Source organism: Meleagris gallopavo, chromosome 4 (genome assembly GCF_905368555.1).
Source record: "Meleagris gallopavo chromosome 4, MGAL_WU_HG_1.1, whole genome shotgun sequence".
Taxonomy (NCBI): domain Eukaryota; kingdom Metazoa; phylum Chordata; class Aves; order Galliformes; family Phasianidae; genus Meleagris; species Meleagris gallopavo.
In genome coordinates this window covers 23,349,510-23,377,378 of record NC_139407.1, presented here as the reverse complement: position 1 = coordinate 23,377,378, position 27,869 = coordinate 23,349,510, and the positions used below count along the sequence as shown (strand labels likewise).

Genomic DNA, 27,869 nt, shown 5'->3' with positions numbered 1-27,869 from the left:
CGCCCCTCGCTTCGGCGGTGTGCTCCCAATAGCGGGGGGGGGGAGGGGGAGGGGGTGCTGCCTCTTGCCCAGCTCGCGGTGTTCGGCTGCTCGGGGCTCGGCCGATTTCCCCCTTTTGGAGGAGGCGCGCGGTGCAGCCCGGCAGACACCCTGGGAGCGAGGAGGGTATTTTGGGGAGTTTGCAGTGTTGTGCGGAAGATCATGTCTGTGCCCTGTGGTGCTGTCAGCAGTGACAGATCCCAGACGCGGCCGCTACTGTATGGCAGATTGAGTTTCTCAGCAGAAAACTCTCCCACCCTCCCTCCCTCCTGAACGTCTTCAAAAACCTTCTCCAGACACTGCGGGTCACTTCGGCTCCAGCGGAGAGAGAAAAGGGGAAAAAGCCTTCCCAGTCTCCCACCTTCTCTTCCTCCCGCCTGCTCTTCCTGGGGCGCGGGGGGGCCGTGCCTCACCATCCAACCCGGCCCCCTCCTCCCCCCCTCCGCCTCTAGTGCGCTCAGAGCCTGCAGTGGGACGTCTTCTTCAGGTAAGCGGGAGGCGGCAGGGACGGGAGCATCACTGGGGCAGGGGCGGCCTCTGGACGGCGTTTCACTGCCCGGGTGAGGTGAGCCGGATGGGTAGGACGGTGAGAGGCTGCCGCCGACCTGAGCATGGCCGGGAACGGGGGAGAGCTGCGGAGCGAGGTGGGATGCCCCCGGCCCGGCTCGGTCCTACCGATGTCTCATTCTCTCGGCAGGGAAAGCGCAGAGCCGGGCCGGAGCGGGAAGAGGGACCCGCGGCTGCTGCCGGGTCTGCGAGTAGCGGGGGGGGGGGGTGGGAGGGAAGGGAGAGGGGGTTAGGCAGAGCAGAAGGACGGGAGGGAGAGCGGGCGGGGCGCGAGGAGGACTGGCGGGGGGCTCCGTTCCTGGCACGGCCGCCGGGAACCCCCGCCTCCCTCTCCTCCGGTCTCCGCCGCTGCGGCGAGGAGCGCGGGCTGCAGCGCGGCTCCCGCGGAGACTCTCCCGGAGGCTCAGTGCCGTCTCAGCCCTCCGGACAGGCGGTCCCCAGGCACACGGCCTCCGCGACGGGGCGATCCCACCTCCCCCCCGCGTATGCCTCGTGTGAACGAGTCCTGCTATCTTCACTCGCTCTCGGTCTTTCATTCCTCAGATGAAGTGAAAAGTTTTAATTCCACCACTCGCCCAGCCCTCTCTCCTCTCTCTCTCTCTCTCTCCCTCCATTTTTTTTTTCTTTTTTTTTTTTCTTTAAGCCCTTGCCTTTAGCAGAAGTGTAATTGTGACCCCGGCTGATCCGCAGAGCCTCCTGTTGGGAGCAGTTAGCTGTGGATGCATTAGGCCGAAAGACCTCCCAAGTGGCGGTGGCCTGGGTGTCACGGGCAGGGACTCTGCACATTGTCCGCTCCTTCCCATCAAAGTCCCCGGCACCGCGGAGCCACAGTTTGGCGGAGAGGGAGAATAGGAAACAACCTCACCACCCCCTTCCCCAGCCCCCCCTTCCACCGACCCCGCAGAGCTGCGATCGTCCTTAGGACGCAGAAACGTAACGAACTTTTTCATAACTTCAGCTCCACGGTGTGATTTACATTTCCGGCCGCTCTGTCAGAGGGGCAGGAATTTACGGCGTGATAAAAACACGTTTACAGCACCAGAACATGCTCCGGTGGTGTCTCGGTGTGCAGGGAGATTTTAAAAGAGGACACACACGAGAAAGAAGTCCTTTCTCTGCCTTTTCCCACCGCGGCTTTCTGAGGAGACAAATGGGTTCAAACTGCAGCGTAGGCAAAAAGAGCGGTGGACGCGGGCAGAAGTGAACGTGGATGGAAGGGTGGGATCAGCCCCGGGCTTTTGTTTGTACGGCGTGTGATCTGTGGCAGCATTTCTCTCTTTTCTCCGCGGCTTTTGTTCCATGGTTGCTTCTATTTCCGTGCGTTCGGGCCGAACCCCGCTTGTCCTGCCCCGCGGAGCTCTTCCGTTCGATTTTGGCTCCATTGTATTCGAACCATTTATTCTGCTTCGTAACTCACGTGCTCCCCGTTGCCGTCAGCCGAGAGGCTCTGGTGGCTTTTGCGAATGGGCAGCGTCCTTCATTCAGCACTAATGGTACTGACCCGATCCGGGCTGTGGGCATCAGAGGCCCTCTCAGCAAGTTAAGGAGATGTGAATTTGGCAAACAGTTAAGGTTGGAAATGATCAAAGGATTCAAAAGAAAAAAAAGAAAAAAAAAAAAAAAAAAAGAAAGCGATGAATAAACCACACGCAGCAGTTGCTGCTTTCCTGACGTTGGTAATTATTTACACCTGATTCATAGTTTACTCCAGCCACGGTTTCAAATGCAAACCTTTAAATAATTTAATTCTTTCCAGTGTTCTGGCATGGAGATGAAAGGAAAAAAGGAGAGCAGCGAGCAGCGGCGAGCAGCGGCTGTCCCGGGACGCTCCCGTGGGCTCCCGGCCGCACCGGGCCGCGCACCCAGACGGCCCTCCGCTGCTTTTGCTAAACGGGCCGCGCGGCTCGGCCTGACCCTGTGGCTACTGAATCTTTTTGAAGCCATTTTCTGCCGTTGCACGTGGGGTGGGTGAAGAGGGGTGGGACTTGGGCCCCATCTCTCCCGCGGGGCAGCCCCGGGCTCTGCTCCCGCCCGGTGCCTGTCGAGTCGAGGGGACCTACAACAAACACTCCCCGAACGAGTTTTTGTAACGCCCTGGAGTTCCCCCGGGTGACCCCCCGTGCGGCACAGTGAGGAGCTGCTGCTGCGCTGCGCTCCGGCTGCGGGAGTCGGAGCGCACGGGGGTGGGTGAGAGCATCGCCCCGCGTCACGGCGCTCAGCCCGCGGATCTCTGCGGGCGCTGCTCCCTCCAGGCGGGACACCTGGCGGGGACGGCCGGCTGCTGGATGGAGAGAGCCGGGGGGTGGTTGGAGTGTGGCGACGGGACAGGAGTATGGAATCACTAAGGCTGGACGTATCGCGCTGGGTGTGCGGAGGTGAGGAAGCACATCGACTGAGACGCGTTTCTTTGTTGAGGTCAATCTTTTCAGCCGTGCGCTCAGCGATACCGTTTTGTTTTGTTTTTTGACGGACGATCGTGGCGATAGATGTCAATCCTGCGTTGTACTTTCAGTAAAGTGCTGGCACCTCATTCTGTGTTTGGGGAAAGAAGTGATTTCTGACCTGTGCAGCTCTACACACATACGCCATGCACACATGCACACATACACACACAGTACACACACATACACACACCATATGTACAAATATACCCCGGCCGAGGAGTGAAGCTTATGAAGGATGGGCAGCGCAGTTCGCACCATAGCATCTCGTTAAAACCACCGAGAAAACAGAGGTTGAAACATGATAATTAATACATTCGGACCGAACCTAAGCCTTATAAACATAGGAAGCGTTTAAAACCTCAGCATCTCTCTGTTGTTTCTTTTGGTTTTAAATAGACAAAGTGGTCGTTTTATTTCATAATGCGTATATACGGACGCATGAGCGTACGCCCCGAAGAGAGCTCTGGCACCTGCTGTAAACTCCAGAGCAGGAGATCACAAATGCTTTCTGCGTTTATGAATAATAAACGCTGTTGGCGGATGGAATTTCTCAGCAGGAAAGCCTCGCTGAGCAAATGCGCTGCGAAAATGTGCTGGAGGCTGAATTCATCCTCGAGCGGGAAGAGAACCATGTCGGATTCGCTCCGTGTTTCTCAGGCTGGACACACCCGAATAGACCCCTGGTTTTTTTAGTAGTTATTATTATTATTATTATTATTTCTTAAAATCTGCAGGGACGGCTTTACTGAGCGTACTTGGCTTTATTTTTACTTGCTGAATAGCGGGAAGGGAAAATCGGTAATATTAAAAGGGCTTGAGGGGAGATACGGGGGAAAAAAAAGTATTTTTAAAAGGGAAAAAAAAAAAAGGACCATTTTCCATCTTCCAGATCCGGGGCCGCCCGGCTGCACGGAGCGGCTCCCCGTGTCCACTGCCCGGCCCTTTCCCGGCAGCGCGCTGCCATCCGCGGCCGCGGGGCTGAGGGAGCAGCGGTAATGGTTTTCCCCGCAGATGTGATCCCGGTGTTTAAAGGACCGAATCTCGTCTTCCAGGCGCAGCTGCGGGATGTTGTATCCTATCAATTCATAACAAGGAGGCATTCTGAAAAGCCTCGTAAGAATATTTATTTTAAAATGTGTGCTGAAAAGATATATGCCGGGGGGAGGGAGGGACAGGGTTGGGCGCCTTCAGTTTTGTTACAAAGCCAAAACGGCACAGTTCGAGTTGTGAACAAATGGTTTCCAGAGAACAGCTCTTTGCTCTTTCTTTTCCCTACAGAAAGTTTGTTTGAAGTTCCCGGATTTTTAAATGTTAAATAATATTAATACCAAAAAAGAAAACTTCGGGGCTTCTTGTTTTAATTTGGAAGGGCCGGCCTGTCCCACTCTTTTCCTATTTCTCTTCCTTTCTTTCTTTTTTTTTTCCTTCCTTCCTTTCTCTCTCTCTCTCTCCTCCTCTCTTAGTCTCATTCTTTTCTCTCCTTCCTTCCTTCCTTCCTTCCTTCCTTCCTTCCTTCCTTCCTTCCTTCCTTCCTTCCTTCCTTCCTTCCTTCCTTCCTTCCTTCCTTCCTTCCTTCCTTCCTTCCTTCCTTCCTTCCTTCCCCTCTCTCCTCCCTATCTCCTCCTCTTTCTCTGCAGATTTTTTTCTTTCCTTCTCCCTTTTGGAAGCTCCATTCAAAGGAGGATATTGTTGTGCATAAGAAAAATAAATAACTCAATAAAGAGAACAAGCTCCTGTTATGACAAGTTCCACTGCAGAGCAACATTTTGCAAGTTAAAAGAAAAAGCCCTTGAGAAAATGGACAAAAAAAAAAAAAAAGAAAAAAAAAAAGAAAGAAAAAGAAAGAAGAAAAAAAAAGAAAAAAAGAAAAAGAAAAGAGAGAGAGAAGGAAAGAAGGAAAGGAAGAAGGGAAGGAAGGGAAGGGAAGGGAAGGGGAGGGGAGGGGAGGTAAGTAGGCAGGTAGGTAGGAAGGTAGGTAGGAAGGAAGGAAGGAAGGAAGGAAGGAAGGAAGGAAGGAAGGAAGGAAGGAAGGAAGGAAGGAATGGAGGGAGAGAGAGACGTTGGAAGGAGTATTTAATAATGAGACTCCGCTGCAACAGCGGAGCGACGGCACCGGTCAGGAGCGGCTCTTCCCGACCCCCTGCGCTCGGGGTGGCACCGCGCGATGCCCCGAGGCCGATGTTTAATGGGAGGGGAGCCCCAAACAGGGCCATCATTTGGCTGCGAGGGGGGCAGCGCCCGGAGCCCCGCTCTGCCGCAGCGCTGCCCGCAGCCCTGGTCCCGCACACGATGGTCCAGGAGCTCGGCGTGGGGCATTGACCTGTTTGATGGGGCTGCGCTGGTGGTGCTCGGCGCGCCGGGTCAGCGGCGCAGATGCCAAAGGGTCTATTAGGATTAAGTGACCTAATGAATCGCATGGCCATTAGCGGGCTTTGAAAGAAGGCAGTTTTCCTCGTTACCTTCTCCTCTGCCTCTTAACACGGGCAATTATTTTTAACTGTCCTTCAATCAGAGGTCGGAGGGGGGCTTTTTTTTTTTCCCTCTTTTTTTTTCTTGCTCGTTTAAAACCGTTCCCTAATGCGCAGAGTCTCAAGCATTTCCAGGAGCAGCCTTTTCTTATCGGCGTTCCTCGACGGCCACACGGCGCGGCCGCAGCCTCCCGACGGAGCCGGGAGGCCGGCGGCACTCGGGGCGGAGCTGGGGACACTCCTGGCGTGGCCGTATCCCGGCGCCCCTCCCGCCAAGGCAGGTAAGAGCCAGCCCTCCCCTGTGCGGGCGGTGCGCGGGGGGAGCGAAGGTGGGCGCGGCTCAGCTCTTAGCTGCGGTGGAGACAACCCGAACCTTCATTTTATTTATTTTTATTTTTGACACCGAGATTTAAGATTGTGCCGTGGAGGAGATGAAATATGCGCCCCGAGTTTATTCTGTCACCGTTCACACTTAAAAAAAAAAAAAAAAAAAAAAAAAAAAAAAAAAAAAAAGAGCGATACAGGAGGTTAAAAAAAAAGAAAAAAAAAAAAGCGGCCAGAGCATGCTGGGAACCGCAGGTTTTTGGCCTGAGACAGCGTCTGCGGGGCTGGACTCGTGCCTTGTGCCCGGCCCCAGGGGCATCGCACCTGCCGAGGTGGGGCGGGTGCCAGCGGTGGAGGAAACACGAGGTATCCGCCGGAGGGAGAGGAACGCCCCGGCCCGCCCGACTCAAAAGCCCCCACCGCTTTTTCAGCCCGCAATACTTTTCACACCCTGTTAGGAGTTAATGCCGCCGAAACCACTAAACGCTTCCACGCCTGCAGGTAGGGCCCGCCGGGGGCTGTGGGGCCGAGGGGGCCGCCGTGGGGGCTGCGCGGCAGGGCACGGATCCCGGCTGGGAATCCTTCGAGTTCTCCGTGCTGGGAACGCGCACATTCGGGCTGTCCGTGGGGCACGGGAAGGAGAACGCCCGGGTACCCCGCGAGGAGGGGCCGCGGGATGCTGCCAACTTTGACTCCTTGCTAATTAAGAAGGTGACTCGATGAGGGGACGTCCAGGTGCTAGAGATGAAGAGGTGACTCGGGTCTTGCTTGCAGTCGGCGGATTATTATCATTGTTACTATTTTGGAAGCCACCGGGGGAACTGCTTGCTGCTCTATGCAGGAGCCCAGCACCTCTCCCCCATCCAGCAGCAGGGCGGGGTGGGAACCTCAAAGCCGTCGTCGGGTGGCCTGGGCGGGCTCTCATTACAAGGTGAGACCTGCGGAGAGCTGTCACGGTCCGCAGCCACAGGCATCCGTTCGCGGGGCAGGTAACGGGCGGCTCCGGGGCTCGCAGTGCCCTTCCTCAGGCCTCGGCAGCCGCGTTTTCCCCGCAGCCGCACACCGGAACGGAGCTTCCCTTCCTCGGAGCTCAGCTGCTCTCGGAGAGAAACTTGACAAAAACAAAAACAAAACACAGTGGTGCTTTTAGTTTTTAGAGTGCTTTTGTTTTAGTTTAATTACTTCGTTTTATTCATTTATTTCGTTCCGTTCAATTTGCCTCCTCTCTTTATTTATTGCTGTGGTGCCGGCTCTGACCCACGGCTCCACACCCGGCGCTCAGTGGGGAGGGGGCACGGAGCCCCACGCGGCTGTGCGTGTGTGCAAATAGCCGTACAGATCCGCACGTACCGTTAATAGACACTACATCAATACTAACGAATATACATTGCATTTATTTCAGTGGGCTGATTAAATAAGAGAGAATCAGCCCTGAAACTTGCCTTCATTTGCATTGTGAGCTCCCAGAACTGCAATAAATCTGGTGCATTAAAACGTAAACATAAATAAAGGTATATTTAAACACGCATTTTACATATTAAACATGTAGAAAACATATGATACATATAAATATGCGTCAATGAACACGCGCAGTGGGACGTGATGCGATGCTGTGCGATGGGATGTGATGCGATCGACGTGACGTGATACTATGCGTGCCCCCCAACGCCTCAAGCACTGCCCCCTTCTCCCACACCCCCCTCCCCCGCGGCCCGTGAGAGCGAGGCTTGATTTCCCTGCCCGGCGCCGCGTTGAGGTCAGGGTGAAGGAGAACCAGGCGGTCCCCTGCCCGGCGTGGGGAGCTGCTGAGCGCTGGAGGAACAGCCAGGCCGCGGGAGGTTGGCGGAGGGAAAGAAAAAGATGGTGGCTTCCAAAAAGCATGTTATACCCGGCTCTTCCCTTCAAAAATAAAGCTCATCACAGGTTGCAAGGAGAACCTGGAGTTATTGGCAGAAGGAAAATACATAAGAAAGAGAAGGAGAAAGAGAAAGAGAAGGAGAAGGAGAAGGAGAAGGAAAGGAGTAATCAGAATGGGAGAGACGACTGGAGAAAACAGACAAACAAACCCCGGAATGAAATCACTTCTCGGTGCTTTTCATTCCTCCTTCTTTTTGCAAGGCTATCCCTTGCCTCAGCTCAGCGCTCTCGTTATCAACATTCGTGTGGCACTGAGCGTGTCTTTCATAAACCTCGAGAAGTATGAAAGAACGGGCATTTTCCCAACTCTTCTTCTTCCTCTTTTTTTTTTTTTTTTTTCCTTTTTCCTTTCTCCTATAACTGCAGAAAACTAAAAAGGTGGATAAAGGCACCCATCCGTTCTTCTGCTCCAATCTGTTACTTAGCTAAAAACAGAGCAAAAATTAAACACACGGCCACCAACAAAAGAAAAAAGTAAATAAAAGAACAGAACCAAAAGCAAAACAAAGGCAGCCGATTTGGCTGTTTGTTGGTTTGCTGTTTGTTCTTGTTTTTCCGACGGTTTCCTTACACGAAGAGCTGGGAGAGGGCAAATAGCGGGACAGAGAGAACTGCCGAGCTCTGCCGGCTGACGAAGGGGTTTCGGGAGCGCTCCCTTCTTGCGGAGGTGGAGAAGGGGGGTGGGGGGAGGGGGAGGCGTCGCGCTGTAGCGCAGGTAGGGGGTCAGGAGCTCCCGCGGGGCGCGGCTGCCACCGCCGCAGGGGCTGCCCGCGGGGACGGCCCTAGGATGCGGCGAGAAGCGTCGTCTGGAGGAGCACTGGGAGTGGGGAGCTCTGGGCTAACGGCGCCTGGGAAGTAAGGGAGGGTTGGGGGGGAGTGGGAGAAAGAAAGAAAGAGAAGAAGAAAAAACAAGGGGGAAAAAGTAGGGAAGAAAAAATAGAAAAAAAAAAGGAAGAAAAAGAAAACGAAAAAGGAGGAAAAAAGGAGAAAAGCGGAAAAAGAAAAAGGAGAAAAAGAAAACGTAAAAGGAGAAAAGGAGGAATAGGAAAAGACGAAGGAGAAAAAGGAGGAAAAGAAGAAAAAAGAGAAAGAAAGAAGTAATAGAAAAAGGAAGAGAAAATAAAAAGAAGGAAAAAGAAAAAAGAAAAGCAAAACTAAAGAGAGGAAAAGGATGAGAATAAAAAGGAAAACAGGGGAAAAGGAAAAAAAAAGAAGAAAAGGGGGGGGAAAGGACGAAAAGGAAAAAAAAAAGGAAGAAAAGGAAAAAAAGAAAAAAAGGAAGAAAAGGGAAAAAAAAAGGAAGAAAAGGGAAAAAAAAAGAAAAGGAAGAAAAGGGAAAAAAAAAAAAGGAAGAAAAGGGAAAAAAAAAGAAAAGGAAGAAAAGGGAAAAAAAAAAAAAAGGAAGAAAAGGGAAAAAAAAAGAAAAGGAAGAAAAGGGAAAGCGCCTTGTGCACGCTGCAGGAGTGTCTGCCCAGGGCCGGAGTGGGGCTGCGGTGCGGTGCGGTGCGCGGGGCTGGCAGCGGCCGTCATCGGGTGAGGATCCGGCCCCGCGTCTTCCCATGAGCCGAACCCGACATCAAAGGGCACGCGATAGCAATGTGGAGCGCACATGGGAGGCTCGCGAGCCCCTTCTGTCAAACCACGTTTCCTGGAGCTCCCAGCCCTCCGCCCGGCAGCCCGAGGCCCCCGGACACGGGGCAGAAGAGGCACGTGGAACTCCGGGCTGCCTGCGCACCCGAAGCCGTCCCGGGGAGCCTCCCGTTGCCTTCGCTCCTCCATGGGACGCGGGGACGAGCTGCAAGTTAATAGCCATTGTCATCCAGGGGTGGTTTCAATTATCTTTCGGGGCCTCCCCAGACTTAACTCATCTTCTGCCACTTTGCCGCGCAACCCGGGCACCAGTCCAACATCACTCTCCGAGGCAGCTTTGCAAGCGGCACCTCACCTGCTGGCAGCCACCGGCCCTGCCGGCCCGCTGCTCAGCCCGGCCGGCAGCCTTCGGGGCTACGTTCACTCGCTGCCCTCCTGCTTGGCCACTGCGGGTGGCCCCGGGGCTCGCAGGGGCCGGAGGCGCAGCGGGTAGCGAGATGGGTTGTGATGGGAAACCAAAGAAGATTTTCAGGCTCTGCACTGGCTGGGAGTGGAGGCAGGAATTGAAATTAAGACCATTCGGATCTGCATGACAACTCAAGAAACCAGTCTTGTAAACATTTTCGTTAATAAATTAAAGAAAGTTTCTATTTAGGGTGGAACCAGGAGTTTGTGCTACATCCTAACGGCAATATATTTCCACAGTTTTTCAGAAAGTTTTTCATTCCTTCACCTCATGATGTTTGGGAGAATTATAAGCATAGAGCAGGAGGTGTCTGTGCCCATTTACACACTGCAGTGTACAACAGTACGTACTGCATTTTTTTTGCGTGTGTGCTCATTCCTCTTTGCCACAATGAATCTTGAGAAAAACTTAGATGTTGCAATGATTCTAAGACGCAGAACTTAGTAAGGATCACTGCAATGCTTCATGCCATCTGCACCCTATGACATAACTGAGACACAAGTCCAGATCACAGACGTGTCATTGCTGGGGATTAGGTGGAAATCTGGTGTTTGAATGCAAACTCTTTCTTTCATGTTGTTTTTACCATGCAATCCTCAGCACCAGGGAAGGCTCTGAGGTGCCTGAAGCTCTGCTGCACACATGCACTGAAGCCTTTTGCTCCTGACAGGGCTGAGTACATATCTCACACCTAACCCCATCCGGACACACAGACAAAGCATTCTTCCTCCTGAGGGGCTGCAGGGCCACGCATGTGCAAGACACGCTTATGCAGGCGGGCTCTGAAAGCAGTGTGGTGGCACTGCAGCGCAGTGGGAACGGAGTGGTGGGAGCAGAAGGTGCAGTTTGTGCAGTTCCTTAGAGGCACAGGGACAGAGTGAGCATGGGCTGGGTGTTTCTGGTACGAGAATGCCACTGGAATCCCATAGCACATCTGTACCGCTCAGTCTGGGAGAACCCAAAGGCACAACCCCACGCACCTCCTGTTGCTGGGGCTACTGAGACTTCTGCTTGAATAAGGAATGGAGCGTAGGCTCCAAAATACGACATTTTAAAGCAGCCTGAACCACGTCTTCCTTCTGTGCATGTCAGTGCACCCTGTCAAAGCTATTTGTTCCTATAAATATTTTAAGAGTCCAGCGATGGTGCTGAAATGGAAGTCTCAGCTCCCTGTACTGGCAGCCACACTGATGTTTCCCAGAATTCACAGAGCTGAATGAAGGAGAGTGTTGTGGGGAAGTTCCTGGTAAAAAAAGGGAAGAGGAAGCACAGCACTGCGTGCCCAGGGCCTTAATCCCCCCCAGCCCCACCCCCTACAAATTTAACCGCACAATTTGTAATCATTCATAGCAGTTGGAATTGTCTTGAGTTTTAAAAGGCTTTTCTCATTAACCAGCCCTTTATTCCTTGCAAAGCACATTATTGATCTTAATATGCAGAAAATACCATCGCTAGCATAATGTTTGTGCCGTTTTTGTTAAACAATGAGAATTGATGAGGTTTGGCAGGACATTAAAATATTTAACATTATAGCTTTGAGAAGACTTTTATGTGTCTGTAGTAACAAGAAAATCTTTTAACAGGAAAAATGTTTTCCTCTGCTTCACTACAGTCTTCAGTGAGGGCTGATTTTGTTTGTACTAAACCCAATGGGAGGTTTCTTACTGACTTCAAAGGAGAGAAGAGGAACTCCAGTTTGGAAAATCATTGCTAGAAGCAAATCTGAGCCTTCTGGTCTTGTGACCAGTGCCATTTAAACTGACATTTTGTTACACTCCCTGGGGCTGCGACCTTCATCTTTGCCTCAGGATATGGGGTATGGTGGAGATGCCAAGAGGTGGCTGTGAAGCTCCACACCAACCCATCATTTAAAGGCATGCGAGGTGGATCAGATGCCACCCAGGGTCAGCTATCAACTTCTGTTCCTTGTCCCAGAGAGTCTCCTTCTGAGGCACATTTTGATGTAACTGCTCAGTTTTTCTGCTTTTGCTGTCCAAAACATCACTGACCTTTTGGGTTTTAAATCAGGCAGTGTGGCTGATTTTCTGTTTTTACAGCGATATTTGCAGGGTAAAGAACTCAGGAGAAGTTGTAGAGCAGAGAAGAGGGCATTCAAAAAAAACAGACCATTGCTTCATAGATCCTTGCAATACTTGAACAGGTAACTGCCACAAGGAAAGCATATCCAGTTCACTTCTTTGGCTATATGGGCATTTGCAAGTGTGCCTCTTTTCTGAGAGTATGAGTGCTGCCCTGGCTGGCACACACCTGCACTGACTGCGTCCTTGCATTCCAAGTGCAGTGCCAGCAAAGAAGGAGGAAAAATCTTTAGGCTAACTGGGCAGCTTACAAGAAAGTTGTTACGAAAAGGAGAGTAAGAAGTCCACACTTATCCTTGTTATTCAGTAGTTAACTTATGCGAGGGCACTGTGAACATTTGGGCATGCAGGGCGCTGAAGGACCTGGTTCACTGTGGCCACAGTGGTGACAGGCTGGTAGTTGGACTACATGATCTTTGTGGTCCTTCCAACCTTAATGATTCTAGGATTCTAGGATTCTATGACCCCTTCCATCACTTCTTTAAAGGCTCCAAGGTTAGAGCTCCGGAACCCATTCAGGCCTCTAAAAAAGCCTCAGTAGTGGTTCCCAAACTCCATTTTAATGATGATCCTCACTCCTGAGGTGAGAAATTTAATTATGAGCCATGTGTTATTTGTGAAGATTGGATTCACTCTGTCATTTGAAATCTTCCCCTTACCCCCCAGAGGACAGCACCTCTTACAAAGGCCAACAGGAAAAGAACAAAATGTAGGATTGGTATCCAGTAATCATATTTATCCCTGTACATAACATGCTCAAACACTGGGATCTTTTAATAGCTTTTTCCATATTGAACTCTTTGTTTGGATGTGGTTTTCCTGATGTATCCTAGTAACATGTTTAGTTAATTTATACTGTGTGTATGTGTAGACAGATATACACACATCCATATGTATGCTCACACATAGTCCTCATTAATTAAGTGCTAAACCTCCCACAGCAGAACCGGGTCCAGAGGGCAGTTGGGTTAGAAGCAAGGAGTCTGCTCCCTTTGCAGAAGGGTCCCACAGGCACCACTATGGGGGTACACGCAGCCCCCGACAGAACCCAACCCCTGTGCCTCTGCTGTGAAGGTTGCTGTGATGTGGGATGGGAACCATTGCTTAACGTGCAATGACAGTAGGGATGTGCTCAGCAGCCACTGTGGAGCAGCCCCCAGTCCCTCACTGCATACACCCCTGGTCTCCCGTTTCATGTGTACCCAGGCCCCCATTGCATGCGCAGAAGCTGGAACCCTTGGCAGTCCCCAGTAGAAGAGGGGACTGCTTGCATTTAAAGTGAGTGTGTATGGAGATTGGGGAATGTGGAGTGGGGGGAGGAGGTCAACCCTTAAATTGTTAGTGCATTCCAGCTGTTGCAAGGCAAACACAAAATCAGAAATGTTTGGCAGATGATGAGGGAGTGGTTTTCCATATTTCATAGTAAAACAGAAGCGTATCTTAATTATTTTGTTAGGACAAGATTCTCAAAGAACTAAATCCTAGACTATCTTTGTTGCTATTAAAACAAAGAAGAGTTGGTTCTAGGGCCACAGTACACACTCTCAAAAATGCCACGTACTCCCTATCTTTTTTTTTCCCCAGGCCCACATCTGGACTGAGGAGGGGAGATGATGGAGAGCAAGGAATCAGCCGCAAGCAGCCTGCTTCCCAAGCACTCCTGGGTTGCCCCATGCCTGTGAGCAATGGCTCGGGGCAGTGCTGCCAATAACATGGTGTTGTATGTAAAGCTGGGAGCACAGAGTCCCACACAGTTGTATTTGGGCAACAAAGTTCCCATTTGCCTCTGGGTGAATTCTGCCTATGTAAGGACTTCAGAGGAGCTAAGAAAAGAGCATTATTAATTTACTTCATTGCTGGCTCAGAGAAAGCCAGCAGCTCCAGCAGTCTTGCCTAAATGAAGAGGAGATGGTCTGAGGTACATGCAGGGTGATCTTCATACCAAAAGTGAAAGATAAATTGCTTTAAGGTATGGTAACTTTCTGTAAAAACGTGATCTGTGCGTGATCCCTCCCAGCTTTGAAAGGAGACTTTATAAACTCTGTGGCTTTTGATTTGATAAGGCAACCTTATACTTATCTTTTTAATTCCAGTGAGAAGTTTGTGAGAAAATAGAAAGGAACTCTTGATGTTCTTATGCTCTCGATTATCACTTCATTGTTTAAGTATTTGCTTAAGGAAACATACAGTAAAAATTGCACTGTAAAACCTACTGCAATGTACTCTATATCATTTGGAACTAATAGAAAAAAAATACAACACTGCAGAAAAGGCACTAATTTTTATTTTATCAAATAAAAATGTTACTTGACTGCAAAGCCCTTTGCTTTATTTTCTCACTTATATTGTATATATTTGAAGAAAAATGTCTGCTGTGTGTCATCTATCTAACACAAAAAACTGATGCTGTTATTAATAAGTTACAATGAAAAATAAACCAGTTTGCACTTTGATTTCTATCACTCCTGATGAGTGATTCCTTTGGAATAAACATACCTCTAACACATGTAAACAACACAGGAAATTAATAACAAAATTCTTCGGATTTATTTCAGATGCCACATTCTTTATGTAAATATATGTGGCTTTCAGTTTCAATGATTTTCCAGTAAGTAATAAACTTTGCTCATTAACCTCCTTCTAAACTAAACATTTATTACTTTATAAGTGTTATTTCAACTAAATCAAGTGGATATGCTCAGTAAATGAATGCAACAAATCTGCTCAACCAGAGAAGCAGGATTGCTTCTTTTCAGTTGGGCATACTGCAAGTTTCTACTTCAGCTTCAAGGGAGTGGGATGCAGTTTAATTTGCTGATTTTTCATGTAAAAAAAAAAGGGTTGATAATACATATATATATTTAAATAAACCTACTTTTTCCTCGTTAGCTCAGTAGTAGAAAATGGGAAAAAATCCACAAGCTGAATAAAGTTACATATATCAGTACCATGAGCCTTGTGTTCAGTTTTTCACAGAACTGGTTTGGTGGAATGGTCAGATATCCATATTCTTTTGGCATGATGAGTGGGGTATCTTTTAGGGAAACAGAGCCCTCTTAAGTGCATGATTTTAAAAATATTAAGGCAAAAATGTTTCGCAATTTCTGAACAAATAGGAAAAAATACACACTAAGAAACATTCTGCTCTCATATTTATGATTATGTGTTCGCTGAAAAGTTGCTAGCATTGGCCTTTGTGGAGGTGGCTGTACATCCACTTACTCACAGGGGTGTGGAAGAAGCCCTGCCACGCTGTGCAGATTTGGTTAGGGACACAGCAGGACCCTGGAGGTCCCCCTTAACCAAGAAACTAGGAGCAAATCGGGACACCCAGGTGTACACCAGAACCACCCACTTCTGAGCCCAAACTGGATGAGGGTGCTTGGCCAGCCTCAGCTGCTTTCCCTTAAGAAAAGCCCAAGGAAAAGAATGGTGGCATGGTGCTGGCACCATGGGCTGCAGAAGCACAGGGCTGCCAGCACTGGGGCCAGCTAGACACTGTCTTGCTCTGAGGACCTTGGATATTGGAGCACAGCTGAGTATTCAAAATGAGTACTAGGCTGCTGGGTTTTATCTCTTAATCAGGCACAGGCTATCCTTGAGGGACACCGAATCATCACATTTCTCAAGCACCAGATTGCAACCAGCAGCGCTTACTTGAGGCTAAGAAGCCTGGTCTGATTACAGAAGTCAAGCACTAAAATCTATTAACTCAGTTATAAGATTTTTCAGTTTCTTCTGTTTTTATTTTGTTTGGTTCAATTGGATTTGGTTCAGACATGACTCATTTCCACTTCCTGCATCTCCACAATAGTTCCTGCAAGACCCTCAGCCATGGAGCATGGCTTGCACCCACTTCAAACACAAAGCAAAGTCTCATTTCTATTTTGCAGACTGAGGCTTCATTTAAATTAAACATGGCAGGACAGAGGGTGTGCAATACATGTCCTTGGTTCCCTTAGTCGACTGAAAAGAAAACTACAAAGAAAAAAAAAGAGTGAAAGAAAGAAAGGAAAAAATACTCTGGATATATAAAGGGAGAAGTCAAATTCCAAAAGCTCTCAGGAAATCAAAATCTTCAGTCACAAGAAAAGTGACATTATCCAAATGAAATCTTAACACGGCATGGAAATGTGATAAAGAGTGTGGCTGGTATTCTCAGTGAGGCTATAGACATGTATGTAAATATAATTAAATTGGGAACACATTAGACGGATTAAAGAGATCTGCATAGCACTAGAAGAAAGAAGCAGCAGATGTAACTGTTAACAATAAAGGAAGGGATTTCTGGCCAAAATTCAAGGTTTTCTTGCACCCTAGCTCATTGTTGCAAATAAATGGGGACACAGTAAATAACTTGTAGTGACTTGTAGATCCAACATCTTGCTGTTGTTGTTCATGATCTAGCTACCATTTACCAACATGCTAATTCTTATAAATGAGTTCCTTTAGCAAACACACAACGCAGATGTACTTTCATCTAGGAAGCATCACTGCTCTATTAAAATGAGATGCTTCAGTGGCTGCAAGATTGGCGGTGACCAAAAGTGCCGACAACTGAAGACACCACCAAATTTCTGAGCCCTTATTGGCAGGTTTCCAGGAGCAGAGAGACCTGCACACCCACAAGGCTGATCTTCAAGCTTCAAAAGAGGCCCAGGCATTGTGCCTCCCACGAGGGAGGAAAGGTCTCATGGGCAAGCACTCTGAGCTAGAGACAGGTCCTGTTGGGACAGACCAATGCTGATTTTAAGTTCTTAGTGTCTATGGCCAAAGGTCTCTGTCTCTCCCAGCAGTTGGTATTAAACAAATCATTAAATCCCACTGTGGTCAATACAATTAGAAAATCTTGCTAAGCATTAAAGACAGGCATTAAAACAGTGATAAATGGCTCTTAGACTTCCACATATAGTTTAGAGCATCCTGACCACATGAGTGGAGTAAGTAAGGCTCATCTTGACAAGCTTCCTTCCTTTTACTGGTCACCTGAGAAATACCCACAGCATTTTGACCAGTTTGAATGTCATGTTCTTGTCTGAAGCTTGCGACCAGAAGCTTGACAGGTTAAGGAAGCATTTATTCGGTGTCCAGCATACTTCACCAGTCCCCACAGTGAATACCACAGTATTACTACTTTAATTTAGTCAAAACCAGGAATGTCAGCATGGATGATGGTGCTCTGTCCCATAGTGTGCATTATGGGAGTCCGTCTCTTTTGTTATTCAGTGAACCCTAGGGGCAGAAAGGATCACTGTACTGTCCCAGTGGAAGACACAGAAACAAATACCAAATATCTCCTGTCCATCATTGCTTCTAAGGAACTAGTAGCAGCAGAGCTTCCAGACTTGGGCAGAAAAGAAACAGTGGAAAGACTACCATGCATGCAGGGAACGTATGAATAAATGAGGGATATTTATCACCAAGTTAGCTGATTAGCTCTCTCTCTGGCAGTATGAACCAAGCTTACTGGCCGTACACAACATTTTGGCCAGGTTTTCAACCTTTTCCCTTGCTACCTCTGAGACATCCACAAAAGATCCAGTTATATTAGCTAACGCTATCACATTGGCTACTTTAACTTGGTGTGAGACTTTATGGCTGTTATCAGGCAAAGCAGAGAAGCTGGTGCTGCAGGTGATTTTGGAAGAACAACTGTAAGGTAGAATGGTGAGAGAAATGAAGGTTTCACCAGTGCCTGTGCATGAGAAAGAAGTGTGCTACTGAACCCTAGGCTGAACCTCTGCTTCACAAGGAGTTTTTCCATGCTGGTGCCATATTCCGTGCTGGGTGGTTTCTCTGGTTCCCAGCCCTAAGAGGCTGCTGCAGATCCCCTCATGTCAGCTCATTGAGCCCACACCACAAGCTGAGCTCTTCTCTTCCTTGCACTGGGGATGGCAGCAGATTAAACAGTGAAAAGCAGGACTATTTGTTCTCTTTATTTCTCAAAATGACAGTCCCCCTTTGGCACAGTGCACTTTTTTGGGGAGGGGGGAAGAAGGGGAGGGGGAGTAAGATCCTGCTCTGTAGAACAACAAAAAAGAACAGATAAATGAATCAATTTTATATATAGATTTGCATTGCCCGTTTTAAGTCTTAAAGCCCTCATTCAAGTGTTTCTATTAATGATCCAGGATGCTAAACAATTTTTAATATCTTATTACAAAAGCGTTTCAGCTTGCTTTTAACAAAGGGAAAAGTTGGATTAATATATGAGGCCTGAAATATTGCCAACTATAAAGGAACATCGATTTTTTTTTTTTTTTTTTTAATTATTTGAAATGCTTCTGAATTCCCAAAATAGCTATTGGGATCCAAGGTTATGATCTAAGGGAAAAGATATGTTCATTTAATTAAAGTAGCCTTTTACTGTTTTTTAAAAACTTACTTTCAAAACACTCATATCACTGTTTATGAGCTTTGGGAGGACCAGGAGCTCTGGGGATTGCTAATGATATACAGATAGCCATATGGTCCTCTCACCTCCACTGTTTTCCCTGGGACTGATTCTTCACCACTTGTGCCATGAGCAAAGTAATAGCAATTCGTGTCTCCTTTATGGAGCATTGTAGCCTTTGGTAGCAGAGACCTGAACGGTTCTGTCGCAGATGGGAGATGGAGGCCCAGATGAGCTCATCCGCCCCTCTCCCCAAAGCAGTGCCATCCAAAGTGACTCGTGCTGAGTAAAAAATGCTGTCATCTGAGACTGCTGACTCTTCACAGCCCTTTGCTGCTGCAGATGCAAAGAATGGAAACATGTCCATTGATTTCAGTGATTTCCATCTCACTGAGGAGAAAGCCAGGCACAGATCATCCTAGGCATGATTAAAAAAAGGGCAATAAGAAATAATCATGCAATTAGTATTTCATAAGAGATCATAAGAGATCATTGTGGTTGTAGCTCAGCTTCACATAAAGAAGTGTCTCCACAGCGATGCTGTGGTCCCAGAACATAATAGGGCTGCCTTTCCCCATCAGCGTGGAGGGCTCTCACTCGGAGTTAATTTTCCCCTATCGTGTTAGTCAAGTAAACAGGAGGCTGAATAAAAAAAACAAAGCAACACAATAGCACAAAGAAATCCATATACAAGGAGCTCTGGCTCTCACCAGTGAAATGGAGAAACATTTAGACTTTCTTCTCTTCCTCAAAACTGTGCTGACCCCCCTCGGAGACAGATGTACTTACAAGGTCTAGCTCCGTGCCTAATTACCAGAACACTGTCTATGATGGAACCTATTTTTAAATAACTTCCCTTCCATATTTGAAATCAAAGAGAGAGTATGTGATATAAAGCACAGCCTAGGTCCAGATAAAGTTTTAAAACTATAGAAGAGGAAGTGAAGGAAGAGAAAGATGGTTTAGTGGCCAAGATAAAGCTCATAAATTCCCCAGGTTTAAGGGCAGAGAAGATAGCACAGTGTCAACTGTGCACATATTGCAGGCTGCTAAATCTTACCTGATTAGGCCTGCAGAGAGCTCAGGCTGACTGCAGCATAATTGGTGTTGTAGTGAAAGCTCATGTCACTGCTTTTTTTAACAGCAAAAACCTAACCAAATGGTCATTGCTGTGAAAAAAAAAAAAAAAAAAAAAAAGATCGGTAGTTAGTGAAAATAAATTCCCAAAAGGAAGATATTCCTGGAATGGTCCTGGATAAGGAGCATGTCAGGGTGAAAGCTGGATGCTCAGTGGTTTTGTCCATGCCATCTTGTTGACTGTGGGTCTGAGCCAGCCTTGCTGATGACCTACAGGGCCAACTCTGGAACACTAACACAAACATTTCTTCCCTTCTGATGCCTGCAGATCTTGCCTTGGCTGTGGAGGAGGGGTAGGTGCCACCATCACACCTGCCTGTCCCAAGGAGATGGAGTGCCCTCCTGGAAGCACAAGCACAGGACCGATATCCCCTTTTGACCTGAACTCCAGCACCATGGGGAACTTGGGCAGGTGCTGTGGAGAGTGCTGCCCTGGTAGCAGAACTGTCCTTCCCTCAACTGGCACCACTGCAACCCTTGGCAGAAAAAGAGCAAGGATTGTATCAGACGGAGACAAAACGGAGATGAAGATGAAAACTAAGACATCTTTTGAGCACAAGCAGGTTTTCTTTCTCTCCACAGGCCTGCCGTCTCCTCCCTGCTAAATAAAGCACCTGGTGCAAGCCTGGCGTGCAGATGGCCTCGCTGCAGTGCACGCAGACCGTTGAATCTGGCACACAGCTGTTTCGGGTTCTTTTTTGCCAGGCTGCCAGTGCAGGATTGTTTTTACTTTTCTTTCCCCTTTTCTGCTCCCTCTATACTCAGCCTCACTCTGTGATGTAAAATGGAAGAGCAGATGTATAATCTGGGAAATTTTCCACATCCATCTTTTAAAGAGGAAGGTGGATAATCTAACTCAGCTCTTTAAGGCCCCAGTTCGGAAAAAGCACTTTAAGCACATGCTTAAGTCCTGTTGATTTAGGAAAGGCAAAAAAGGCTGGTGATTTCATAGGTCTTAAACACATGCTTATGTGTCCTTCCTGAAGAGCAATATGCACCTGAACAGTGGTCCAATTATGCCAGTGCAGAAAGCACAAAATGAGATCTCATTGTAAAATACACAAGGCAAGCCGTGCCCCAACTTAGCCCTTTAAAATGGTTGAATTTTATGGTGAACGAAATGTGCTTATTCTAGACCCTCATTACTGTCAGAGCAATCAAAATCAATGGTGAATATCTAAGCCCCAATCGCTCCAAACCCATCAGGCTCTGTCTCTGCCAATGAATCCCCACAGCCCTTATCCCTCAGTAAAAACACAACAGCACTAACCAAACTGGCACATTTGGATTTTAGCAAGGACAAAATGAAAATGGTGAAGATTTCTTCATGTAGGATTGTTTCCACCAGATGTGGAGATTAAGTGTTCTCCTCAGCTACTGCAGCGCAGCACAGCACAGAAATGCAGTGTAGCAGAAGCTGCCACCTAAGTGCTGAGCCCCGTGCTCCCTGCAGCCCAGCATCTGCACCAGCTGCTCTAAATGAAACAGGCAGAAGTCTCACCCAGGTGTTCCTGGGGTCATCTCCCACACGGCCTAACACGCAAAGCAAACAAGAAAAGCAGAGCTAGCTGCTGGAGTTGGAGAGAAATCATCACTGCCATCTTCAAGGTCCCCTTTCTTGGGATGACTTCCAGCCTTCTTGTGCCATGAGTCTGCTAGAACAGAGACAGAAATACAGCAATTTGGCCTTTATTGGCTTATCATTTCTGCCAAGAGGTTTTTGCAATGCTTCTATGTGGATCTAGGCTTGCTTGGCCATCTCTTTCAGGAAGAGCTGAAGATAGCAAATAGCCAAAGGACTGCAGCTCACTTCTGTGTTCTTGGTGCACTGATGTTAGCTATCAACAGACACAAGTCACAGAAAGGAAGGAAGAAGAAACAGGGCTGGAGAAATTAATGAGGAGGCAATTTTGCCTTGTCTTTTCCCTTAATCACTGCTCGTGGCAGATTAGTAGAGATCAGCTTTCACTGCAGCTGCCTCTATTGTATTTGATTCTAAGAAGAAAGAGCAAATTTGGTCCCTAAGCTTGGAAGTCAGGCATCCAAGCCTAGCTCTGATTTCTCCTAAATAATTTTAATTAAACAAGGAAAAAAAAAAAAAGTGAACTGACAGTTATGAATAATGAAGTGAAAATGGGCTATGAATACAATAAGAACTAATTAAACAGTGAGGGTAAGACCATGCTGATTTATTTCCTTTTTTTTTTGTGTGTGTGCGTGTGTGTGTGTGTGTGTCAGACTTCTAAATGAAATGCATGTGCATTAGGCCTAAGGAGGGATTTAAATCTGCTGCACACACTTTCTTTCAGAGCACAACGCATGACAGATGTTAGTCACATCACTGTGTATTACTGCGTTGGGTGAGCAGTGCAGCATAGGAGCCCATATGGGAGGGCATAGAACACGATGCCGGAGAAGTACATTTTACCTTCTGTTATGGATGTGTTTGCACAAGTGTACAATGAACCTCTAGCACAGCAAGCACCATAACGCCAAATCATTCCCAAATGCTAAGATGCTTCAGCCTGTTCTAATAAAAAGTATCTGCATTCCCGTAACATGTTACTACTGAAGATGTGCAAATAACAATAGCAATATATTGCACCACAATGAAAATGAAATCACTGGCAAGGGACTATCCCACAGACCACCTGCAGATTATATATCACTTCATTTCAGAAAAGCTGGAGCAGGGGAAAGAGGCGATTGCTTTATTCCACAGAAAGTGATAGCAGCAAGCTGTAAGTGATACAAGCAACGTTCACTGCTTGCTCCCAGAGAGGGAAGCAAGGGCCAGCTACAGAAAATGAGAAGGCCCTACAGAAGGCCCTTCTGGTTGAACTCCCCTGCAAGCTCCTGAGCTCTGGTTCCCAAGCAAATGACAGCAGGAGCACTGCAAAGTGACCCACCATCTGACCAAGCAGCCTCTGCCCTGTACATCCCTCCTCTCCTTAGTGCTCCTGGACAGTGGGAGGTTGCGCAGCTCCAAAATGTTTTTGGGAACTGGCTGCCTGCCTGCTCACTTGAGACTGGCTGCAGGTGCCCCAGGTTCTGCAGAACACCCCTCACATTTCCTTTACTGCTTGTCTGCACTGTCTTAGTGCTCATCTCTGGCAGAAAATGTTGCTGAGTGGGAAGGTATGTTAACACCCAAACAAACCATATTTTTTCAATTGTTCTACAGAGTGGGTTGTGTGATGTGTTTGCTGTGGAGACTGTCAAAGCTGTGGCAGTGTAGCCGAGAATGGATCACTTTATGCATTCCTTGCTCCTTACACATTTCCCTAAACAACTGTCAAGGAGAGAGGAGACAGAGGAAGGTGGGTCTGGCTTGGACTCATGGCAGGTCTGGTGCTCCTGCAAGGGCAGGGGCTACACGTGGCTCCTGGGAAGCCCATTGTGCTGTGCCCTAATCAGGGTCTCTTCCCTCGATTAGGAGAGCTGACATCCATGTACAAACCTTTGATAACTCATGCTCAGAGAGCTGCAATACTCACTGAACCAGTACGGTCTGTCTACATGCACACAAAAGTGCATTTTTCCAAAAAGAGAGGGGCTGTATTTTCACAGAGCTCACTTGCACACATTGAGTCTCATTTGTGAATTCACTGTACGCAGTGAAAAAGCGCCCTTTTTGTGAATAAAGCCCTAACTGTCTGCTAACAGTGCTAACACACTGACATCATTCTGCAAACATTTTCACGTAATACAGTCTCTGACAAGCTTTGTTTCCACTCGGGTCAAATTACTTGGAAAAATCACACTTTTCCCATTAAAAAATCGTTTTCTCTTTAAGTAGTTTCCAAGGTGCTCCACCCCACTGACTTCCGCTGGAGCAGGCTTGTCCCCTTGGCTGGATCTGAGAGCCGGAGAGGAGTGCTGCTCAGTGCCGATGGCAGGTGGGAGCCGGCAGATGCGCACATTGCATGAGAAGCACAGCCATGGAAGTGCTTGCAGAGCGGGCAGCAGAGCTCATGGAGCTGCACACCCCAAAGAACAAGCAGTTGGTGCTCCAGCCAAGAGTAGCTGTATGGTGTTTGTACAGGCTAGCGTGGAAGGGTTTCTCATAAAGCTCTCGTCATGGGAATGAGGAAGAAATGTCATCTCAACATGGCTTTATTCAAAAAGAAAAATGGCATGTAATAGTACCGTTCATGAGTCAAACTACAGGATTTTCTCACTTCGTCTCTCTTTCCTTTTGCACAGTATTTGTGGCCACATCCCTACCATTATATGGATCATCTAAATATCCTACTGGGGATTAGGCCTGCGTTTTCCTTGTTTCCTTCCATGGATCAGTGTTTAATGGTGGGAATATTCACACGTTCCCTTGCTCAATATATTATTATTCCAAGGTAGCTTAATTAACTTATATACTGGGACTTCATAAATTTCCCTGAAAAGTGCCTATTAAAGATTGAGATATCTTCAGTACTAGGACCGTAAGTACAAAATACAGAGATTTGGTATCCTGCTCGGCTGAAAGAAAAACAGAAGTCACACAGAAGGCAGGAATGACATGCAGAGGAAAGAGCAGAACTGCTCTTACTTATATTGAAAGATGGAGATAGCGTTTTAAGTTACTGGGGCTGGGAGGAGGCAGGCAGGTGGGAAGGGGTGGGAAAGAGAGGTGGGAGACAGGAAGAGAGGAAGGTGGGAAGGGAGGGAAGCACAGGAGGAAGGAAGGAAAAGGGAGGGAAGAAAGGAAGGAGGGAATGGCTGAAGGTTAGCCCCAACGCCTGATCAAAGGGTTGGCTTTCCGTGCACCGCAGCAGACATCTAAAGAGGCCTGAGGAATGTGCATTTGCTGCGGTGTTAAATGGCTTCCAGAGCTGACCCTTGCGCAGCAGCTCGAGCACGGGCGGAGCAGGTGTGTGGCTTTCCGTGCATGTCAGTGGGTGAGAAAGCTGTGTTTGAAGTGAGCAGGCGGAGGAAAGGGCTCGCGGTCGTCTGGCTGCCTTACCCTTGGTGGGCGTTTGCTCTTGTGTTTTCAATCTGAATCCAGCCTTGTGCTGAATAATTATATCGCTTTATAGATGATTACAGATACTCAGATGGAGCCGTGTCATCACCTGCTCAGGCTCCAACTCCCCCAGGACCCATGCCCCTGATGTTACCATAAGCATTGCTGTTCAACACAGCAAGCTGGGAAAAACAGCACGGGTTCATTCTAAACATTTGGCTCACCACAGGCGCCTCATGTGGGACAAGCCTCACCTAGAGACAACCGCATGTGCTGCAGACAGAGATACAAGGTAATCAGTTTGGCCTCCTCCTACAGTTACTGAGCTCTGCTGAGTGCAAATCCACACAGTTCATGTTGTACTGCTGCTTTTGGGTGAAAATAACAGCTCCTCAAATGTGCTTACTTCTTTCCAATTGCTCTAAAAGAGCAAGTAAGACTTAGAAATGGGTCTTATAGATGTCTACAGCTGAAACTCAGTCTTAACACAGGTGCTAATGGTTGTTCTGACAGTGTCCTTTCTTGACTGAGTGTCCTGAAGGTCCTGGATCCCTGACTTTTTTGCTTTTTCTGCTCTCAGACAACGCAGGTGCATGGAGGGTCACGCAGCCTGTCAGTCCCACATCACATTGTGCTCCAGAGACTCAGCTGTGCTCCAGGCTGCTCTCATCAGGCACCAGCTCTTCTGTGGGTGTTAATGGCACCTCCTCCCCTCTCTGCTACAGCATTTCCACTTTGCTGAAGGAAACAGAAATCCTTTCTCAGTAACGGCTCTGCAAAAGGTGTGCAACTCCATTTGGTCTCATACAAGCAAGATTTTCTGCCTGACATCTGAACATTGCTCAAGAATTATTTAGCCTTTCCCCTCGCTCTCCCCCCACCCATTCTTCTAGCATGTAATGTGAAGCTTTCCAGTTGTTAATACTTACAAACAAGCATCATGATTAATTTGACAAATAGCTCCAAACATGAATACCTCTGCTGGGATCTTTTTATAAGGCTACATAATTTTGGACAAGTTGTTATGTGAAACAAAGGAGAAACAACCTCTTTGGCAACAAACAGAAAAGAACTCCTAGTTCTTGTTAAGGAATGAAATAGATTTCTTCTGTACCTGTCTCGTATTCAGATATATTGGCAGATGAAATTTTGTTTCGGATTTCAGCTGCCAGTTCTGAAGGGCTGAGAATCTCACAGAATTGCAGAAAGGCTAGGGTTGGAAGGGACCTCAAGGATCATGAATCTCCAACCCCCTGCCACATGCAGAGCCACCAACGTCCCCATTTAATACTAGATCAGGCTGCCCAGGGCCCCAGGCCTTGAACACCTCTAGGGACAGGGCAATCTCCAATCTCCCTAAGGTGCAAATTACCTTTTCCGGGGGGAATCCTACATTATACCAGATTTCTCTTTGAACAGAGAATTTCCTGAAAAGAACAATCTTAATTTGCACTTAGCTGTGTATATCCATAATGAATACAAGAACTAGAGACTAGCAGTCTGGTCCCATGATACTGAACAAATTACTGCCCACTGGATCATAAATCAAGTGTTTGCATAATTTGGCTATTTACAAACCAAGCCTGCGTCCAGAAAATGCTTTTTCCCAATGCAGTCATCGTAGTTAAGCGAACACTTGGAAAACACACAAGTTTTCGTCTATTTATCAGTTTCTTTTAGAACAGCTGTTAGTATCTGTAGTAAAAAGGAAGATGCAAAATGTTCTTGGAGGGCATTCAAAATATGATTACAGTTGGAACATGAAGGCTCACAGAGGAGATCCAGCTTCCTTTTCACTGCCTCTCAGGATGCCTATGCCCACAAAAACATCCTCCCAGGGTGAAGCGGGAACACTTTTCTCCCAGTGCGAGTAGTTGGCTTGTCCAGTGGCTTGTGCCCAGCTCTGTTCCCATTCCTGCACACCATCATACCAGTCTGTATCTCTTGAAGGAATGTGTGCTGGCTCCCTCAAATGATGCTTTGATGGAGGGATTTGCTGCTTTGCACTTGCTTTTATAGGAAAAAGTCCATGATCAGGGACTTAGGCTTCTACTGCCATTCTGTACTATTCATTCAATATTGTGTGCTATTTATATCCTGCTTCATGAAAGATGCTGAGCCAGACCCTATTCCAAAGCCCACCCTGATCTTAGTGACAGAAGTTTTACCCTACTGAAATAAAGGGCAGAAGGCCAGCCCTGAGCCATGCAGTATGTACCAGTATCTCAGGACAGCCTGGCTTTGATACGTGAGTCCGATGTTTGTTCAGATTAATGCTGTGCATCCACTTGTGCACTCCTGAGGTGCCCTCACATAGCCAAAGTGTGGAGCAGGCAGCACTGCCACTGGGGTAAGTGGCAGCCTGAGGACCAGGCTGGAGGTGCAGCTCATTTGGAAGTCATACCCCTGACTTTCAAAACAGATATTTAGAACCATAATATTGTGGTTAGAAATACATTTGAGTTTCCGCAGTCATTTTTAGATGCAATAAACTAATGAAAGGCATGAAAGCTGGCCTCGGCAACTGCCCGGGCTTCCAACATAAACATCTTAAAATACATTATGATCAAAATAAAGCAGACAAAGTTACTAGTGAGGTTTCCAAGTGGAGGTGGCTTGTTTTGAAGTTCCATTAATGTTTTTCATTTTGTTTTGGTGCCAGCCTGTGAAGCAAAAATATTCCAAGAGATAACATAAAGGTACATGCTTAAAGGAAGAATAAACCCATTATTCATCTGTTGCAAGGCATTTGGCCACAATGAAGAAAGAAGGATGGAGAATGGAAAGTTGTTGACGTGTTCAGAAGATGGAAATTATTTTGTGGGACACAGTGCAAAACTTAGTGCTATCCATGAAAAAAAAAAAAAGAGATCGCTGGGCTGTGGGAGAAAGAAAGCAGCTACCCAGAAGATAGAGGAAGTACTACTGTCACAGTGATGTCAACTTGGTAGAGCCATCTGGGTTTGCCAGCATACACCCATGTTCTTATGCATGACACACAGAATACTGACTTCTTACACACATGGAGTATTATTTCCCTTCTCTCTGCAACAACTGTAACACCTGCAGTAAAAGACCAACACTTGCAATTACTATACTAAAATAATATAAAGGCAGAAAAGGGAAAAGGGAAGGGAAGGAAAAAGGAAAAAGGGAAGAGAGGGGAAGAGAAAAGGAGAAGAGGAAAGGAGAGGAAAAAGGAGAGAAAGAGAAAGAAAGAAGAGAAGAGAAAGGAAAAGGAAAGGAAAGGAAAGGAAAGGAAAGGGAAGGGAAGGGAAGGGAAGGGAAGGGAAGGGAAGGGAAGGGAAGGGAAGGGAAGGGAAGGGAAGGGAAGGGAAGGGAAGGGAAGGGAAGGGAAGGAAGGGAAGGGAAGGGAAGGGAAGGGAAAGAAGAGAAAATAAAAGGTTGACCACCGTGGCCTGGGGGACAGGTAGACCTGGCTGCTGTGGCTCAGTACTGCT

At 47.6% G+C, this 27,869-nt stretch overlaps 1 protein-coding gene and 2 long non-coding RNA genes across 3 annotated transcripts; all 3 read left to right on the top strand.

The window, feature by feature from the left end:
• On the top strand, positions 1 to 21,627 carry LOC146544442 (uncharacterized). Its single transcript, XR_014882916.1, has 2 exons — positions 1 to 526; positions 19,714 to 21,627. It is a non-coding gene; the product is annotated as an uncharacterized LOC146544442 (long non-coding RNA).
• LOC109367244 (uncharacterized) lies at positions 536 to 14,373 on the top strand. Its single transcript, XM_085222476.1, has 4 exons — positions 536 to 604; positions 3,940 to 4,120; positions 5,636 to 5,799; positions 13,499 to 14,373. The coding sequence occupies exons 2-4, from the start codon at positions 4,046 to 4,048 to the stop codon at positions 13,623 to 13,625; spliced, it is 366 nt and encodes a 121-aa protein (XP_085078602.1). The 5' UTR covers positions 536 to 604; positions 3,940 to 4,045; the 3' UTR covers positions 13,626 to 14,373.
• A 2,622-nt stretch (positions 21,628 to 24,249) lies between the features above and the next one.
• LOC146544441 (uncharacterized) lies at positions 24,250 to 27,577 on the top strand. Its single transcript, XR_014882917.1, has 3 exons — positions 24,250 to 24,700; positions 24,989 to 25,190; positions 27,071 to 27,577. It is a non-coding gene; the product is annotated as an uncharacterized LOC146544441 (long non-coding RNA).
• Positions 27,578 to 27,869: the final 292 nt, after the last annotated feature.